We start from the raw sequence: 19,047 nt of genomic DNA, 5'->3' as shown, positions 1-19,047 counted from the left end.
CTGAGTGCTCCATGACTCCCAGCTGGAGGATCACTGCTTCTTCATGGAGTCTGTGGCAGCCAGGCTTCTCTGGAGGTGGTGTTCCTCTAACAAGGAACATCTTCTTTTCCAGGTAAGAAACTGGGTTAGAAAACATATTTTCTTCTCTTTGTTATGTGTACTTCTAGCCTTTGGAAGTGATTTGCCTACAGGTGATTCACCATTTCTTCTGTGTGCTGCTGAACTGACCACAGAGTGTGGAGGTTGGCTGTAGACAGAATTGTGGAATGTGGCAAACAAGTATCATGAAAAAAAAAAAAAAAGAAAGGGGATCCCCAACACTTAGATTTCAGTTCCTCAAATAATTTCCAGTCTAGAAGGGTCTGGATTTCATCCTTTTAAAAAATGAGCTTCTGGAGAGAGGAATCTTCTCCTTAATCACAAGAAACCTGCAATTCACAGAATGCACTGGGTTGGAAGGGGTCCTTGAAGGGCATCTTGTCCAACCCCCTGCAGTCAGCAGGAACACCTCCAAGCTAGAGCAGGCTGCCCAGGGCCACATCAAATCTAACCTTGAATGTCACCAGGGCCTCAACCACATCTCTGGGCCACCTGTGAAGTATTTCATCACCCTCATTGTGCAGAACTTCCTCCTAATGTCCAACCTAAATCTCCCCTGCTCCAGTTTCAAACCATTGCTTCTCACCTAAGAGCATTCAGTAGCAAGCAGAGCTGCTGGGGAGGAGTGAACTGGGGTTGGGGAAGGGAGAAGTCTTTGTGAGTGGTCTCCACAGCAGGACAAAGGCACAGCAGAGCCACCTGTTATACAACGGGTTTTATTGATGTTTTGTCAATACAATCAAGTACTGCAGTTTTAGTTCTGAAGAGAAGGCCAAGTTCTGATCACCAAAAAAACCCCAAAAGAGTGCATTTTAAACCAACTTTTACTATGAAAGACAGTGCATGTAATAAGTATTTACAAAACTAAAACCCTCTATATACTAGGTTAGAAGTGAAGATACTAGAGGCAAATTTAACAAAAATAGTAAGAATTTTGTATATAAAAATGCACATTGTAATGCAGTTTTCGATCATTAAAATAGAACTTCATCCAACCCAACCTTTTATTTATTTACTTTAATTTTTTTTTTAATTATTATTTATTTATTAGGATTGAATCCCAAATCCCACACGCTCACACACAAACGACAGAAAATGACCCTTTTTTCTGCTGGCAAATGTCACCTACTCAGTCCTCCATGAAAACAAAAAAAAAAAAGCAGAACATAAAACCCCAACCCTCAAACCCTCATCCTTGACAGTGTCTGGTTCAGGGAACAGCCTCCCTTCATCCTGTGCATCGTTGCTTATTTCTTTTTTTTTTTTCGCTCTTATCCTAACTCTATGTGCGTGTAAAATATCTTTGCCTTTTAGACTGCTGTGTAAATGTCAGGGGTTAATATAGCTGCAGAAGGTTGATTATGGCTCCTGCTCTGCACGTGAGGGGAAGGTGAAGTTGCAAACCAGTATCTACAGCACCCAACGAGCTGTCCTCTCGCTGCGGTGAGAGTGCTTTTGTCATCGCTTTCTGCCAGCCAGAACAAGAAGTTTGGAATAAAAAAAAAAAACAAAAAAAAACCAAACGAGAGCAAAAAGAGATGGAGGTTAGGACACAGTATAAATAAGTTGCTTTTGCTGAGGGACAGGATGAAGCTTCCAGCCCGGAGCATGGCCCTGCTGCAGGTAGTGTGGATGTGCTGCCGGCACTCCGGTGGTGTCCACGGTGGGAGCCAGACCTGCCGCTCGCCAGGGCCTTGCGTGGCACCACCTCAAGCTCGTTGCTGTTCTCCACAGGAAAGACAATTCAATAAAGGAGACACAGGCCCCATCCTAGTACCCTCCTCCCAAGCCTGGGCTTGTTCAAGATACGTGTGGCCATGGCACTTTGGGATGTGGTTTAACGGCCATGGTGGTGTTGGGTTGATGGTTGGGCTCGATGGTCTTAGAGGGCTTTGCCAACCAAATCAGTTCTCTGATTCTGTGATCTCAGTCTCCACTTTTAACTTTAGGGACTTTCTGTATGACTCCTGCTGGGAAACAACCTGATCAAAACCTGATTGGCCCCAACACTCCTCTGCCTTCAGGGGTTCAAAACACCCAGTGGCAGCAGACCCTGGGGCAGCCTTTCGGCTGGAGAAGGTTCCATCAGGACGTGAAACCTGCGGCTTGGTGTGGTGAAAATCCCAGGGATGAGGGCCGGGCCAGCCCAGCTCCGGTGGGGCAGCAGCTGAAGCCCTGACCTTCCAACTGTACATTTCCTTTTTGTGTTTAGCTCCAGGGATAGGTGAGTTTTTCAAAGGAAGCCCAGGATGGCAAGAGGCAGAAACACAGGACAGGCTTAGGGAGAAAAACAAACAAACAAAACAGGAACAGAAAAAAAAAAAAAGTCTTTTAAATATCTTGTACAGTTCCATCTGGAGAACGATCCCAAGTCCCATTCTTGCTACATTTCTTTGGCCGTAGAACAGGCTTTAGGACAATTTCAGGGCAACGACTGCTCAGCTGGTGACCAAATTGTTGCTGTTTTCTCAGGGATGTGCCTTTGTGGAGGGACAGGCAGCGCGTGGATTGACTTCAGCAGCCTGCTACTGGCCTGGGATGAGCAGAATTGCTGTTCTGTGAGTGCAAGTGGTGATGGATGTTCTACCATGAGAATATCTGCAAAGCAGGAGGCTTCAGTTGCTCCCTTTGGCAAAGGACAGAGCAGTCTCTGGTCAGCGTCTGTCCAAACCTCTCCCAGAACCTTGTAGCTCATGCTCAGGTTGGTGACAGCTCAAGCATTAGTGAGACAAAGTGGTAACCACAGACAAACGTGGTGGTTTTGTTTAGCCAGGTCACAGACTGGCACCGGGGGACGGTGCACTCTGACAGGGACATATTGCACTAAGACTCGTCAGTGACATCGTTAAGTAGCTAATAGCACCCTTGGGAAATGACGGAATGGGAAGGTAGGAGGAACACTACTTTTTTCTTAATCAAAAGGTCCCCAGAGGAAGGGAGGACACCAATGCAGAGGTTTACACATCCCGAAAGAGTGAGACAGTAGAAGCAAGTTGTCCATAAGTGGCACTTCCAAGGAAGCCTAACCAAGCCTTCTGCCAAACCAGGCTAGGAGCGCCGTGAGCTGGGCTTGAGGTGCCCTCCTTGGGTGGTCACAGAGCAGGATGCTCAGGAGGCCAAGTGAGTCTCTGGGCTGCAGGGAAATAGGACAGAACTAGCCCTTGGACTTGCCAGGAGGCGAATGAAGCCAAGAGAAGATCATCAGGGGTCCCAGCTGTCCTCAGCAGCTTTGGGCTAGGTCATCTGTCATCCTCCCAGACACCAGCGCCCGGGCGGGTTTGTTCCCAAAGGTGCTGGAGGTGAGGGTTAAAAAGAATATTTACTTCTTACAAGAAGGTGCTTATGCAAAGTGTTCCATGTTTGATGGTTTTAAATCCAACCAGAGTGAATCCAGAGTGAATCAGGGAGACTGCTGCAAATCAGTCTGGAGAAACAGCCATCAGTGAGACTGGAACTTGGGTGTCCAATGGCTTAGGAAGGAGATGTCTCAATCCCTCCTGGATCTCCACTGCCGGACAGGTTTGTGTGAAGTGCCTAGGTTAGCAAATCCACCATCCATGACAAGAGCTGCTGTTGATTTCACTCGTGCTCAACATGGGAAACCAGGGCGCTTGGTCACAGACCAGGAGGGTCTGCTCTTCGGGGTGACCCTCTATGGGTCCCAGAGCAAGTTCACTGCAGAGCCAGATCTTTGCCATCCCAAGCTCATTCCTGTGTTTGACAGACAGTCACTAGGGTAAAACTGATCCCAAACAGGCATTGCTGAGGGGGTTGCTCTCCTCCCTCCCCCACAAGAGAAAGAAAGAAAGAAAGAAAAGAAGTCTCCTTTCTTGATTGCCCTCAACTCCTGGATCAAACAGCCTGAAGCAAGGTCCCACGACAATGGCTTGCGTGTTCTTCCCAGTGATTTTTCTTTTTTGTATTAAGTTTAAAAAAAACTTTATCAAAACAAAACAAAACCAATAAAAAAAAAAAAAAGACAGTTTATGGCTAAAGTGGGTGAGAAGGCAACGAACCCAACAGCTGTTATGTGGGGCAAAGCAGGAACCCGGAGAAGGAGGAGTGGATGTATTCCGTGGAGTACAGCCCGTTGGCCTGGTCCGAGGGCATTTGTACCCAGACTTGGTCGTTCTCCTTGAGTTCAAGCACGGCACTGCCCGAGGCCTGGTCCAGGTAACCCTTTTTGTACTCGTCGTAGGTGTAGGTGGCGGGCACGTTGTTCTTGTAGAGTGCCACCCAGACGTTGGTCCCTTTGACGTGCACGTGGTAGGCGAAGTAGTAGATGCCAGAGATGGGGCAGGTGAAGATGCCGGTGACCGGGTTGTAGCCGTTGTGGCCGTTGTACAAAGTCCGATCGAACTTGACCGGCATGCCCGACGCTGGGAAGGGGGAGGTGAGGATGGCGGTGAAGGCTGGCGCGATGCGGGCGGAGAGCTCCCCTCGGCCGTACTGCGGCTTCCCCGGCTTGCCGTTGCCCAGCACGGCGCCTTCCACGCCTCCGTCCGGCAGGTGCAGCCCCGCGATGCCCGTCTCGTCCAACACCCCGGGTGCTCCTGGCGGCCCGGGTGGCCCTGGTGGGCCTGGTGGCCCGTTCAGCCCTGGTGTTCCCGGCATTCCCGGTGGGCCAATGGGTCCAGCCATGCCAGGCTCACCGGTTTTCCCCTCACCGGGAACTCCAGGGAGCCCGGGCTCCCCTTTCAGCCCTGGTATCCCCTGAGGCCCCATGGGACCTGCAGGTCCTTGCAAGCCTGGGATGCCAGAGGGGCCTCTCAGTCCTGGCTGCCCCGGGATCCCGCCATCCCCTTTTGGCCCGGGGCCACCCGTTAATCCTGGCACCCCCGGGAGGCCAATGAAGCCTGGTTCTCCTTTGGGGCCAGCTGGGCCAGGAGGTCCCAGCGAGCCAGGCAGACCCCTTTCTCCTGGCACCCCTGGCTTTCCCGCAAAACCATTTGGTCCCTGGTCACCGCGTATCCCTGGCATTCCTGGAGGCCCACTTGGCCCCACATCCCCTTTGATTCCGGGCAGCCCGTGCTTGCCTGGCAGCCCCATGGACCCTGGTGGGCCTGGTGGCCCGATGATGCCAGCAGGGCCTGGCTCACCTGGCTCCCCATCAACACCAGGTTCCCCCTTGTCGCCAATGGCTCCTTGTGCCCCAGGCTGCCCGCGGTCTCCTTTGAGGCCAGGCAAGCCTGGCTTCCCGTAGCCTGTTGGGCCTGGCAACCCAGGGAGGCCACGGATCCCGGGCTCTCCCTTCGGTCCCATGGGGCCCTGTATCCCTGGCACCCCCGCAGCGCCTGGCACACCGATGCCATCAATTCCTGGGGGGCCCCGTGGTCCCATGGGGCCAGGCTCCCCGGTGATGCCAGGCCCACCCGGAGGCCCAATGTCGCCCTTCTCCCCTGGCGCTCCTGGCAAGCCGTTGAGGCCAGGTTTGCCAACGCCAACTGGCCCTGGCGGCCCTGCAGGACCAGGAGGGCCCCCGTTCCCCCGGGGCCCCGGTAACCCTGGCTTCCCCACGCCATTCTCACCCTTCATCCCTCGCTCTCCACGAGGCCCTGGCTCTCCCTTTGGGCCAGGCTCTCCCCGAAACCCAGGCAAGCCAGGGCCACCCTGGGGTCCCGGCTTCCCGTTGACTGAGATGCCAGCTGGTCCTGGCAGCCCTGGGGGGCCAGGCAGTCCTCTTGGCCCTTGCTCTCCTCGCATGCCAGGCTCACCCTTGGCTCCAGGCATCCCTTTCATACCCGCCTTGCCAGGGAGCCCTGGGATGCCAGGTTTCCCGATGCCCGAGAAGCCAGGGGGCCCAGCAGGGCCAGGCTGGCCGTGCATCCCTGGCTTCCCTGTGCCTGGCTTTCCTGGATAGCCAGGGGGGCCGGGGGGTCCACGTGGGCCAGGCTTCCCTGGGGGTCCTGGCTCCCCTTTGAGGTCCATCGGCAGCAGCGGTGGCATGTCTGTGGAGAGAGGAGATAGAGAACTTTACTGGTGGATGGTGGATGGAGGAGTGCCTGGTGGTGATGCTCTCAGGGCATTCCAGCCCGAGGCTTCAGTGCTGCCTGGGTCTGTACTTGTGAGGGTGCCCTTCTCTACACATGGAATTATTTAAACATGGCCACAGTGGCTCCCTGGGCCACCACACCAGCATGATTGTCCTGAGGCAAGACCTTGGCCAGAGCCCAGGGTACTAATCTGAGCCTGACTCCATCCCTGCCTCCACAGAGGGTGTCAACATGACCAGCAATTGCCGTTGGCTCTGGCAGGGTAGTTTGATGATCTGCTGGGATTCTTTTTAGGAGCTGGGTTCAAACCTCCCTCCCTTTGCCTCGCTTCCCAGTGGCCTCAAAAGCACCGTGGGATTCGGTTGCTCCTGCCTGTGCTCAGCTGAGAGGATGGCAACAGAGCAAGCCAAGAGGGAGGATAATCCCTCCACTCCATCCCTCCAGTCCAGAGCCTCGGGAGACCTTTAATCCTTTTGGATTAAAAAGAAAACTCTTGGGCATGTACTTGAGAGACCAAAGAGGTGACTGGTGTGTCGGTTAAGACATGGCCACAGTGCTCTCTGGCTCAGCTCCTGTGTCCAACAAGGCAGAGAAAAAACTCACCAAGAAGAAAATAAAAAGTGCTGAGGGTGGAGGAAAAGCCAATAGCTGGGAGGGAAATGCAGCCTCTGCTGCGTCCAAATGAGTCAGCCCAGCTGGGAATAGGCTGCAACCACTTGACACTGAAAGAATTTATTGAGGTCTTTTGCAAACGGATATAAGAAAGAAACTAATGGGCTGAGAGGCTACAAAGCTGAGGAGAGCCAGGACATGCCCCAGCTCAGTCCTTGAAGCACAGAACTGAGTGTAAGTCACTCCTCGAGGCCGGCCCAGGCAGGGTGCTGCTGCCCATGGGTGAGAAAGAATAAAACTCTGACAAATTCTTTTACTTTGCAAAGGTTGAAATGAAGGAAGCACCTGGCAGGCACATGTCCAAGGGATTAGGATGACAAAGGAAAGGCTAGAGGAAAGGGCTTCAGCATTGTGGGGGCATGGTACTTTGGGACATGGTTTTTAATGGCCATGGTGGTGTTAGGTTGAAGGTTGGACTTGATGATCTGGGAGGTCTTTTCCAACCAAAACAATTCTATGATTCTGTGATTCTATCTCTGCCTAAGGTGGATCGTTCCCATTGGGAGCAAACAGGACTGTATGGGTAAGTTCCCAGGATGGGAATGGATCCTATCTGGGATGGGAGCAGAAGTGGAGACTGTGTGCCCCAGTATGGCCTTGAGGAGGAGCCCGGGGGGAGGTCCATGAGGTCTGCCAGCCTGGCTCCAAGCTTGGGCAGCATCCACAGTGCCAGGATCTGCCAACACTGAGATTTTCTCGGTCAATGGGAAAAGATTAGGAGAGATTTGAGACACGTGAAAGGCATAACTGTGGCAGCCTTCCCGGAGCATCAGAGGTGGCTTTGCCTCTCCTCAGCAGAGTGATTTAGCTCTGACCATTTCCAAGCCCAGGACCTGCTTGTTTTCCTTTGGTAATGGAAACCTTTTCAGAGCTTATCTGTCTCTCAGATCCTGGCTCACATCCTCAGCTCCAGCAGAGGTCACTTGGCTGTCTTGGTTAAGGAAATACTTGTCTGTCATGACACTGCCACTGGATTTCTGCAAACCTCCTGCTCCTCACCCCAGAAAATGGTGTTGTGGGAAAGGCAGAGAGGGAGATGTGCTGTGTTGCACTAAAAGCAGATTTCTGGGGTTTCAATTCTGGAAAAAAAAAAAATCTCCAGAAAATTATTTCAATGTGTTTCCCCCTCCTCCTTTTTCTTTTTTTCTTTTTTTTTTCTTTTTTCTTGCAAGGGTTTGAAAAGAATAAGTTTTCTAGGTCATTTTGCATGGAATCAGAACAAGGATCTACAGCTGAGCCCAGGGAGGAAAGGAAGAGCACACACAGGCTCTCACACAAGGCAGGAGGAGAAGCGCCAGGCTGGAGCTGCCAACTTGCAGGCGGCCAGAAAAGCAGACGGGAAAACCAAACCGGGGACGTTAGCGGAGAGAAACTGGGACACTGCAGCCCCAGCGGTGTCCGATTTCAAAAGCCCATGTCTGACCACAGACGCATGTCTCCGAGCTCTGCATTTCACAGCAGCAGCATGGGGTTCTGAGTTCCCCTCGAAGCATGAACAAAGCTGCCATGAATGCTAATGCAAGGAGCCAGCTGGGGCAGCAGGAAGGGGAAGGAGCAGGCGAGGTCCCTGCGAGCTCTTGCCTGGCCACCACGGAGCTGCTCACCTTCTGAGGAGCACAGGCATGGCCAGGTGGACCCTGCAGTGCACTCTGGAGCTGTGTTCATCCCAGTAAGGTCCCCAGGATGCCTGGAGGAGGGAGCCAGCAGCACAGACTGGCCCACAAAGGAATAATCCAGCAGGATGGGAAGTGGTTCCCAGCCACAAGCAGCCTGGCCAGCACGGCCGGATGACACTGCAGGAAGGAGACGTTGGCTGCTCCATGGCAGAACCCAGCCCAGCTCCTTCCAGCACTGCTGCCAAGCCTTGTCTCGTGAGAACGAGTTTCACAGGCTCCCAGGGACACTGCAAGGGACCAGTGCTGCTGCATCTCATCCCATCTTCCATGGCAGCAGGAAGGGCTCAGAGCAGGACCCAGCCACTGCCCTGACAGATGGAGCTGCTGTGCAAGGGGATGGCAGCGAGATGGCAAGAACCATGGAAGTGATAAAGTTTCCCCATTAACAGGAACTAAGGGACTGGAGGCTTCTTAGCTACATGCAGCAAGCAGCAGCCCCACAAGGAGCACAGGAGTTTGTTCAAAAGCAGCAGGATTTGTGGGTCACTGGCACTGGGAACACTGGGCAGCAGCAGCCCAGATGCTGCCCAGTACTTGCCTGCTCCCACCTCCTGGGCAGCCCGGCAGGCAGAGCATGGGCCTTGCCCAGGCATAGAAAGGTGAAAAATGCTCCTTTACCCCTGCACCTCGGACTGCTGCCCTGGTCTGAACCCTCTGTACTATCACTGGAGGTGACCCCCACCCCAGGCATTGTCTGTGGGTGCCCAGGTGGACAGGGCCTTACTGGCCTCCCTGATGCCTGGCCAGCACCCAGTGATGGTTTTACCTGCTTGCAAGCTGCACAGTCCTGAGTTTAACCCAGCCAAAATAAACCCAACTGTGCAAATTGCTGCTTCAATGCTTTCAGCCTTCAGCAGCATCCCCTGTCCAGAGGGGCCTCCATGCTCCTGGGGAGTGTATTTTTGGGTCAGAAAAGGTGCCTGGCACCCTGAAGAAACCAGCCCTGGCTCTCACTAGATGGTATCCACTGCCCAGGGCCTGGCTTGGCCCTGCAGGTGGGGGTCCTGGCCCCGGGGCCAGGCTGGGGCAGCCCATGGGGGGCCCAGCACAGTTCCCTACCAGGTCAGGGGTAACCCACAGGGGCACGGCACGGCCCTGCGCCATCGCGGCGAGTCAGCTGAGCTCCCCGAGCAGGGCAGAAGGCCAGCAGGGATTTTCCTTGCCAAATTAGAGGTTAAGCAGAGATAGGAGCTCGGTGGGATCCAGGAGGCACCAGCTTCCCCAGCTGCCTGTGTGCAGCCCTGCAGCTGGTGGCTCAGGCTGCAGCTGCCTCCCTGCCTGCATCCCCCTGCCCACATCCCCCTGCCCATTCTCTCTTCCAGGGGTTTTAAGAGAGTCATGGCCAGGAGATCCTCATGCTCTGCCCTGCCTCAGTGTCTCCTTGAACCCATGCCCTGTGTAACCTGGCAGAGCTCACACCCAAACTGCACCTTACTGAGGCAGCCTGGCACACTCACTCCTCTCTCTGCTACACTTCACAGAGGCAGCACAAGCTGCATAGGAAGAAAGGGGAGAAAAAAAAGAAGAAAAAGCAGCAGGGAGATACTTGAATCCAGTCCCACCAGCAGCTGAAACGTTCCTGTGCTACGCTGGAAGGTTTTGTCTCTGGCTGGGGTTCAGGGAGCAGCTTTACAACAGCTGGGAAGGGGGCAGGGAAAAGGGGGGGGCTCGATGCATGCTGCGGCTCCAGGTTTTGCTGTGTTTTCTGACACATGTGCTGGGCTGAACTCCTGATAAGCCGTTCAGCCCAGCAGTAAATCAGCCACTGAAGCACAGTCCTCTCCAGTTTCTCCTGCGAGAGCCAAGACTTCAGCTCCCAGGAGGATCCGGGGCTGTGCGATCCCACGGGGAGGGCTCCAGCGGCTCTTCCAGAGGACCAGACACCTGAAATCCCAGCACTGCCTCACCCCTCGGTGTTCAGGGAAGAACGTTGAGGACTTTGTGTTTGGTATCAAGCACAGGACTCAGATCCTCCCCTCCTGAGCTGAAAATGCCTTAACGAGCATCATGTGCACCTCGGGGATGCCCTGATGAGCCCAAGACCTGCCAGACTTGGTGGGAAGTGATTTCACACGTGTGGAGTTTCTGGTTGCTGCTCTCCGAGGGAGGGAATGTCTCTCCCTTGCTCTCCCCTGGCTAGGCTGGTCTCAGCTCCGGCCCTGGCCCTCTTTCCTTTCCCAGCTGGTGCAAAACGCAGACGGGAAAACCGGAATAGGTGGAGGAGTGGAAAAAGCCTCGCAGGGACGGCTCAGGTTTAACGGCAGCGAGAGGGAGAGACAGCGAGCGGCGGGGCTCAGCCTCAAAGGTATCAGCAGACATGCAGGAAGGGAGGAAGGAGGAGTAGGAGGAGGAAGGCGAAGGGCTCACGGGGCCCCTTTGTGCACCAGCTCCCAGACTGAGCACCCAAATTTTCCCACCCAGCCCAAGCAAAGGTTTCTGCTTTTGCTGAGCCTCTCGCTGTGCTTGTCCCTGTGCTGGGTTAAGGAGACCTAAACAGCCCCTCCGTGCTTGGCCAAAGACGCTATGGACATCAGCACCCTTGGCCATGGCAGGCTGCTCCCTGGGGGCACCAACTCCGTGCGTAAAGGGTTGAGGAGTGCCTATGGCTGCGGGGTGCTGTGGCCCCGTCCCCAGGGTGCTGCGCTCCCTTCTCACCGTGCTGGCAGGTCTCAGCAGCCCCAGCCGCATGTGTGTGCCTCTCCACCGCACCGTACTTACCCAGATACTGCCCTTTGCCTTCACGGAAGGGGGGTCCCAGGGGTCCCTTCACCATGGGCTGCATGTACTTCACTTGGGCATAACCTGCCGCGCCGCCTCCTGCCGCCGAGCGAAGGCCGAGCACCACCACCAGCAGCACCGCAGCGTCCAGCAGCATCCTGCTCCCCACTGCTCCTGTGGACAAAGTGACAGTGAGAGCAGACACCCACAACCCCCATCCTGTGAGCATCAGCTGGGAACCTGGGAAGGATCCTGGTGGGAGTGGGGCTGCCTCGAGTTTGCCTTTTTCCAGACCAGAGGTGCCCTGGACACGTTCCCTTCCCACCATGCGCTGGCTGGGAGATGCACAATGAGTGCATGGTTGGTGAGCAATAACTAAGGACGGGCACCCAGCAGAGCCTTTCAGAGGATGCCCTGGCACCTGTTTGCCTGGGGTTATGCCCACGTCAGGCTGCCCTTGCATGTTTCTAACGTACATAAAGGGGAATGGAGGGGGCAGTTAAAAGGAAGGATGAAAACCACAGCCACTGAGCCCAGCGGTGCTGTCACATCTCTCAGGCAGGCAGGGTCTCCTCTAATTAAAGCTGTGTCCACTCTGGTCATGGCTCTTATGGGCAGCTCAGGCTGCTGCAGCTGACCTCTGCCTGCACAGGGAGCAGCTGGGTGAGTGCTGCATCTCCCAAATGGGTGCTGGACCCAAGCTATGATGGTGAAGCCCAAGACTTGCTGTGTCCGTGGCTCAGCTGCGTCCCTTTGCGGGCAGCAACGGGAGCTCACTCAGAAGGTGAGGGATGGGAGCCCTTGGCCAGGAAAGCCTAGGGGAGGAGGGCTTGGGAGTAGCAGCTTCTGCTTTAAGTGTCTGTTTATTTAAAATAAATGCTCTCTATAAATAAACTTCTCCTCCAGCAGCTTGCTCCGCGCCAGCTCCACGCGCGGAGCTGCAAACAGATTGCTTCGCGTAGGACATTTATTTTCGGAAGCTCAACCAACACGTGATGGCAAAGAGCTTTGCTGATTTTTCCTCTTTCTCACAATAATTGACTCGTGGGGGTTATTAACGAGCGCTGAGCCCCCCGAGCAGGGGCAGGGCTGCTGAGCGCTGGGATTTGGTCGGAATTTCCTGAATCGCTTTTGCTGAAGCAGCACTGAAGATGAAGATAAAAAAAAGAAAAAGCTGCAGCCTAGAGAAAAAGCAAGTGTCTGTGTCTCCCCCCCAAAAAAAACCCAAACAACCAAAAAAACCAACCAACTAACCCCCCCAGGAAAAACAAATTAAACCAAAATTAAAGCAAATTACATAAAGGGAGGGAGGAGGCCTGGCTCATGATTGTTCCTGATGGACCAACAAATTAAACCAAAATTAAAACAAATTACATAAAGGGAGGGAAGAGGCCTGGCCTGCAATTGTTCCTGATGGTGTAAGTGCTCGGCAGGTTGTTGGAGGTCTTCAGGGACCTCTGCTCTGCCTGGGAAATGCCCCCAGAGATGGGCATCTTGTGCTCCCCATGCCGTGCTCCCCATGCCGTGCTCGGGGCTGGAGAGGACAGGGCCAGCTCTGCCACTGGTGGCACGGCGGAGCTAGGAGCCTGGGAGGATGCAGGTGGCCACAGCAGATGCTAGGAGAGGAGCTCAGCTCTGCCCACATCCCACCGGAGCCAGTGGGATTGGTGCTGTGCCAAACCCACCGTGGCACCCACTGGGCAGGCCAGGGCCGGGCTCCAGCTGGGGTGGGACAGCCAGGGACACGCGTGACAGCCACCGTCAGCCTCCTTGGCGGCAAGGAGAGCGCCTCAGCGGCCTCATTGTTTTTCTGTCTTCGGGGTCGAGAAGAGGAACGCTTATTTTCATGAAGCATTATTTTACAAGGATTTGTTTAAGGGAAAAAGAATCCCATGTTAAGGAATTGCAGCTGTGAAAATACAGTTTCTGCTAAATAAAAGAGGAGAACAAACCCCTGAATCAGCTATTTATTTGTTTTCCTTACCTGGGATGACCCCTGTGCCTCCATCCCTAACTCCCTCCCTTCGCAGCTTGCTCTTCTCCTACCTGGGCTTTAGTCACCCCTGCTCCTCCTTGGCTAGGCTGTTTCCATGGAGAGCTGCTCATGGCTCTGCCAAGCCCATGCCACAAGAGCAGCACCCTGGGGTGGCTCAGCCCCTCACTTCTGGGTGCTGTGGAGTGTCCCCCTGTCCTTCTGTGAGACCCCAGCCCTTGGAGAGGCACAGTACTGGAGGGACACTGGAGCCAGAGGGAAGGGAGAGGGCGGACAAAGTAATCCAGCTGCTTTGGCTCTGGCCATGGATGAGGAATGGAGTCCCCTTACTTCATGCCAACGTGACCAGTTGTAACTTGGCATCGCCAGACATGGGCTGAGCTCCTGACCCATGGTCCAGACAGGTCATTCCACCTGCCCTCACTCTCCCAAGATGCTGGGGAGCAACAGCAGGGTTTGCCTTCAGACCCCCAAGCACACATCTATGTCCCTCAAGGAAAAGGGTTCCCTGGTGCTTCGCTGTCACCTGCAGCAGTGCCCAGCAGCAGGGCAGGAGGCCTCACGTTAGCCTGGCTCTCCAGGCGGTGATTTAATATGAGAATAAAATGGAAACATCTGGAGTCTCATATGATGGATAAAGTGTGCAGGACGTGTCTGTGAAGAGGCTCTTTCATGCCTGAAATCTCCTGCGTTATGAAATGATAATTAATCACAAGGAGCAGCCCTGCAATGTTCTCCTCTCCCAGGGCAGGTTGCAGACATTGGCTGGTTCGTGTTGTGGGTTGCTGTGTCTGTGACAGTGTCACCTGCCTGTTGTCCTGTGGGATCAGAATGCCTCTGGCACGGCCAGCAGAAATCCCTGGAGTCACCTTTTTCCCACCTAGAGCAGGGCAGATGCTTGGGGGGATGCAGAGGAGATGCTTGGGGGCATGAAGGGAAGACGTTCTCGAGCAAAGTCCCTTCTAGCCCTGGCACTGTGGGATGGGGCTCACCCCATTCTGCCACCCATGGCTAGCTCTGGGCACAGAAGTGCAACACCAGGCTGGGCACCATCACCAGCCAGGCTGCCATCCTTGAGGTGCAGCTCCAGTCCCCCAGCACAGTTGGGGAGTTCGACCACAGCCGCTCCCTTTGGAAAAGCCAAGCCCAGCAGGAGCAGCTGGGCCAGGAGGGCTCATACAAAGGACTACTTGAGGGGTCCCCAAGATGCTGGAGCCAGGACAGGACTCAGCAGCACTGCACCACTTGGCTCTGGAGGGGGAGTGGGAGCTCAGCACAGCTGCAGCCGGTGCGGTGGTGGCGCAGCACCGAGACCCTTGGCACCGCTTCAGAGCGGGCTGCCGGCGTGCAGGCTGAGCAAGTGTCTGCTCCCCTGGCAGTCGGTGAGCAGACGTGTTAAAAACCCCTGGCACGCCATGAAAGCTCCAGCAACGGGGAAAAAAATCTCACACTTAAAGCATGAGAAAGGAGACAAGAAATGTCACCTTGTTCTCCAAAGAGTGTGAGGGCTCAGGCAGCCAGAGCTGCCTCCATTGCTCCAGAAACAGCCTGTGGCTTGTGCTTGTGGGACTGGTGAGCTCCCAGCGAGCTCCCAGCAGGCAGCTCCCCACCATTCCCAGCAGAACGGGGCTGCTGCTGCCCCACACCACCCTCCTTTCCCCACAGCATCCATGCCAACCCTTCTGGGCACAGCCTTGCCCACGGACCGGGTGACCTTCCTGTGAGGAACACAGCCATGCACATCCCCTGTGTGCACAACTGGGGGCTTGTTCGCTGAGCTGCAGCTGATTTATGGCCCCTGTTACTTACATATTAATGATGGGCCTGGCAGGCAGGCCCTGCGCCTGCTCCCTTCAAAGCTAATTATTTTCTGAGTCAATATATGTGATCCGTGGGGGATCTGTGATTGTGGTTGAAGGTCAGTAAAATGGAGCACTTGTTTAAACCCGGCAGTAAAACGCTCAGTCAGCGTGGGGCTCAGCATGCCGCTCGCTGGCCTCCACCCCGGCTCTGTCCCCACACCAAGCCGGGGGCCACGCCAGCCCCCCACGGTAGTTTGCCAGGGCACAGGATGGGGCATGTGATGCACTTCAACTGTTCACCCAAGCTCACTGCTGTGGCCCCATCCTCACCCCTGTGCCGCATGGGAAATGGGGACCAGCCCTGCAAACCACAGCAGAAGCTCAGCCTGGGCTGTGGTGAGCAGCGGTGAGCTCCTCGCATCCTCGCCTGGCTCAGGTGGACAACACAAAGAGAAAGCAGCAAGAAGGCAGCAAGAAGGCAGGCAGCGCGTGTGGGTGGGCTGCAGCAGGGTGGGTTTGGACGCCGCCGTGTCCCATCGAGCCGCTCCATCCTCCGGTCATTTACAATTTAAAAAAAAAAAAAAAAAAAAAAAAAAAAAAAAAAGAAAGAGCAGGGAGGTTTTCCAAGCCCAACACGGGGCTGGACCGACTCCAGCGGGAGGTAGATGATTGGGTTTGTGCTACACATGCTTTAAAAATAATAATAAAATGAGTCAAAGAACCTGAGAAGTGAGCTATTGAGCAGGAGAGCGAGCACGTTGTTTCCGTGGGCCGGGCTGCGAGAGCCAAAGGCAGCAGGAGCAGCTCGGCCGAGCAGCGCCGGGGCGCGGGGAGAGTTCTGGCACAGGCTGGTGCTTGACACCCGATCCCAGCCCCAAGCTGCTGTATGCGCCGCCTGCCCGAGCCTCGCCCGCCCCTCAGCCCAGGGAACAAGAAAACATTTTCCTTGACGAAATAAAAACACCCCAGCCCATCTGCAGGCAGCCTCTGGCCACCCCTGCAGCGCCCGCGCCTGGCCCCTGCACCGAGCGGGATGGGCACGGCGTGGCACTGCATGGCGTGGCACTGCATGGCATGGCACGGCACTGCATGGCATGGTGCCTCGCCTTACGGTGCCCTCAGCCCGTCTGGCTTCAGGTGCTGGCTGTGCCCATCTGTCCTGCGCTGCTCCAGGCAGGGTGGCAGCCAAATTAATGCCCAGGCTAGGGGAGTCTGTGTTAATTAGCTCCTGCTGTGTTAACAACTACCACAGGGGCAGGTGAGTGTGAAGGGCTGAAGGAAAGGCCGTGGGCAAGCAGCTTTTGGCAGCCACAGGTCAGCTGGCACTCATGGCAATGCTGGGTGCAGGAGAGGAGCTGGTACTGGGGGGCCTGCAGAGGAAGGAGCCCAGGGATGGGTGTACAACATGAGGCACCACCACGCTGGGCTCTGCCACTCTGCTGGGTGTCAAACAGCTGCTCTCCAGGTGCTGCAAAAGCAGCCTGGGTGGTTCTCCCTGGCTGGACTTACCTCCTGGCATGCCTGAGCTGTCTATGATGTGCTGAGAGTGGGGAGCACACGGGCACTACTTGCTGCCCCACCACAGGGGCCAGGTAGTGTCCTGCACTGGGGGCAGGCTGCAACTGAGCCACGGCAGGGACCTGTGTGGTGCATGGTGTCTGTGGTACTTACTGCCCACGGGGCATGATGCCCATCATACACACATGGTGCACACTACCCATGGCCGGGTCCAGTGATGGTGCTGCCAACCACCACTTGATTCCACAGCCACCAGGTCAGGGCTCAGCTCAGGGGATTAATGACCCTCCACGTGTGTGCTGGGAGCGCAGCGAGCTGGAGCCTGCAGCAGGTCACAGCTCAGGGCTTAATCCCTCACCTCCAGCTGTCAAAACTCCTGTGCCGAGCGCCGCACAGCCCTGGCTGATCGCTGCCGACGTGCCCATGGGGTGAAGCCATCCCTGAGGCACTGTGGCAGGTGGAGACCTGGACAAGAGACCTGGGACTGGGTGGAAAACCCTGACCAGAAGCTGCAGAATGCCAGGTTTCTGCCTGGAGCAGAAGGCTCAGCCCCGCTCATCACATGCCCTCACTGATACACGGCTGGGCTGTGCCCCTGGGTGCACATGGAGGCAAGTGAGGCCTAAGGGTCATGTTCCTCCCTCATCCTGGCCCCAGTGGAAGGTTTCTGCACCCCGAGCTCCCTGGTCCCATCCTTTCCCCCCACCCCAGCCTCAGCTCCACTGAAATACCAGACTGTGCCGAGCATTAATAGCAGGGTTGCCTGCCAGGTGCATAGTTTGACCAGTCAGATCACACATGCCAAACCACAGGTATTTTATGAGACGTTTCCTGTTATGAAGACATTTTTGTGGAGATTCATTCTTCGCTTCCCTTCTTCTTCCCCTCTTCTCCTCCTCCTCCTCCTCCTTCTCCCAGCAGGATGGTGGCCTGCCCCGGGGGGCAGCAGTGATGCTGACCCTGATAGCCAAAACCCAGAGCAGAGAGAGAGCTGGAGCTGGGGTCTGCAGTAGGGATGGCAGTGCTGGGGGGGAGGGGAGTCCTATCCCCTTTGGCATACTGGCAGCCACTGGGCAGGGTCTGGAGCCCTTCTCTGGAGTCTGGGCAGGGTCTGTGTGGGTGCAGTGGTGGAGTTTGAACTGCCACATGAGCCCTGGCTCATGCCACACCCCGCGCACAGCATCTCTTACGAAGATCCTGGTGTGGGATATGGAGCCCAGACAGCCTGGGGAGGGCCACAGGTTGTGAGCCCCAGAGAGCTGCAGGAGCTTTGGGGCAGCTTCAGGGTCCTGGTCAGCCAAAGCAGCCTGGCTGCAGAGACACACAAGCTGTGGTGGGAAGCAGAGGGTGTTTGCCCAGCTCTTAGGTCAGACACTGCTTTGCCCTGTGTGGAAACAATGATACAAGGAGACCTGCTAAGCCTGGAGGGGCATGCAGAGAGCAACTCCCATCCTGGGGAGCTTGTGGGCAAGGGGCCATCAACTGAAGACATGGAAGCCCCCAGCCTCGTGCTGGGGTCACCAGCTTAATTATAATAAGCTGTGGTCTGAGGCAGGGGTGCTTTGAGTGGCCAGGTCAGCTCACCTGGGGAGCTGCTGATAGGATGTGTAGGGGGCAGAGGTGCCCCAGACACCTCTTGTGTCCTCACCCCTGCTAAGAGCTGGGGTGATGGAGGTGCTGGAGCCCACTGCACCTGCACAGCATCATAGGAGGGATGTGGCTTCATCTCTTAAGTGAACACAGGGACACTATGGATGCTCCAGCCCCTGCTCCTTGCCCTGTGGGAAGGGAATCCCATGAAGAGAGATGCAGCTGGGGAGCAGAGGGAGCTCATAGCATCTCTAGAGCAGTCACAGCCATGGGGAGCCTCCGGTGGCTTCTTGGGGAGACCTGTGGTGGCTTCAAAGTTCAATTAGGAGGACCATGCCCTATGCTGGGCATCTCCTCCTGTCTCTCCAGGGCTCTCAGTTTGAGTCCAGCAGCATTTTCAGCCACTTCCTCAACGCCTAAGGATCTATCCCTGGGGTGAAACTTGGGATGGAGGGTGCCAGAAATGCCTGAGCTGCCAAGAGCAAACACCAAAGAGCACAGCCCCAGCCTCCACTGCCACCAGCGAGCCTGGCTGCCTGGAATGGGAACCTGCCTTGCAGTGTTTATCCTAACAGTCACTTTATGTTTTGTTGGGCCTTTGATCTCCATTCCCTCTCCTCTACCAGGCTTCTAGCAACACCCTCAGGTGACCATGCCTGCACCTGGCTGGTGCCTGCACTCTGGCAGTTGTCCTCACTCATGCATGTCCACCACAAAACCCCTTTGTGACACCATTCTGGTGAAACCAACTTCACCCTCAGAGCAGCATTTCCTTGGAGCTCCAGCATCTGGGGGGGCAACCCCAGAACCCAGCTTATGGTTCCCAGAAGATAAAACCCCAGTGGGGGCACCCCTGGCTGTGCCAGCCTCCCCTATCCACTGCAACCCCCCACCGGTGGGATGTCTCCTCAGCTGCCATCGCTCCCCAGCCCGGTCACAGCCCCTGGGGACAGGGTTGACCACATCTGTCTGCACACCAATGTGGC

The 19,047-nt window shown here is 55.6% G+C and overlaps 1 protein-coding gene across 1 annotated transcript; it reads right to left on the bottom strand.

Annotated features, from left to right (window-relative positions):
* Positions 1-4,125: 4,125 nt before the first annotated feature.
* COL8A2 (collagen type VIII alpha 2 chain) lies at positions 4,126-11,318 on the bottom strand. Its single transcript, XM_054395402.1, has 2 exons — positions 11,159-11,318; positions 4,126-6,047 (listed from the first exon to the last, which is right to left on the bottom strand). The coding sequence occupies exons 1-2, from the start codon at positions 11,313-11,315 to the stop codon at positions 4,126-4,128; spliced, it is 2,079 nt and encodes a 692-aa protein (XP_054251377.1). The 5' UTR covers positions 11,316-11,318.
* Between the last annotated feature and the right edge of the window lie 7,729 nt (positions 11,319-19,047).

Source organism: Indicator indicator, chromosome 33, assembly GCF_027791375.1.
Source record: "Indicator indicator isolate 239-I01 chromosome 33, UM_Iind_1.1, whole genome shotgun sequence".
Lineage (NCBI taxonomy): Eukaryota > Metazoa > Chordata > Aves > Piciformes > Indicatoridae > Indicator > Indicator indicator.
Note: the sequence above shows the minus strand (reverse complement) of the source record. Positions and strands in the feature narration are given on the sequence as shown.

Bases quoted from the DNA above. Each gene is read 5' to 3' on its own strand.
- COL8A2 (XM_054395402.1), bottom strand. From the start codon at position 11,315: ATGCTGCTGGACGCTGCGGTGCTGCTGGTGGTGGTGCTCGGCCTTCGC. The intron at 6,048-11,158 runs GTAAGTACGGTG...CTCTCTCCACAG, and splicing joins AGGCAAAGGGCAGTATCTGG to ACATGCCACCGCTGCTGCCG.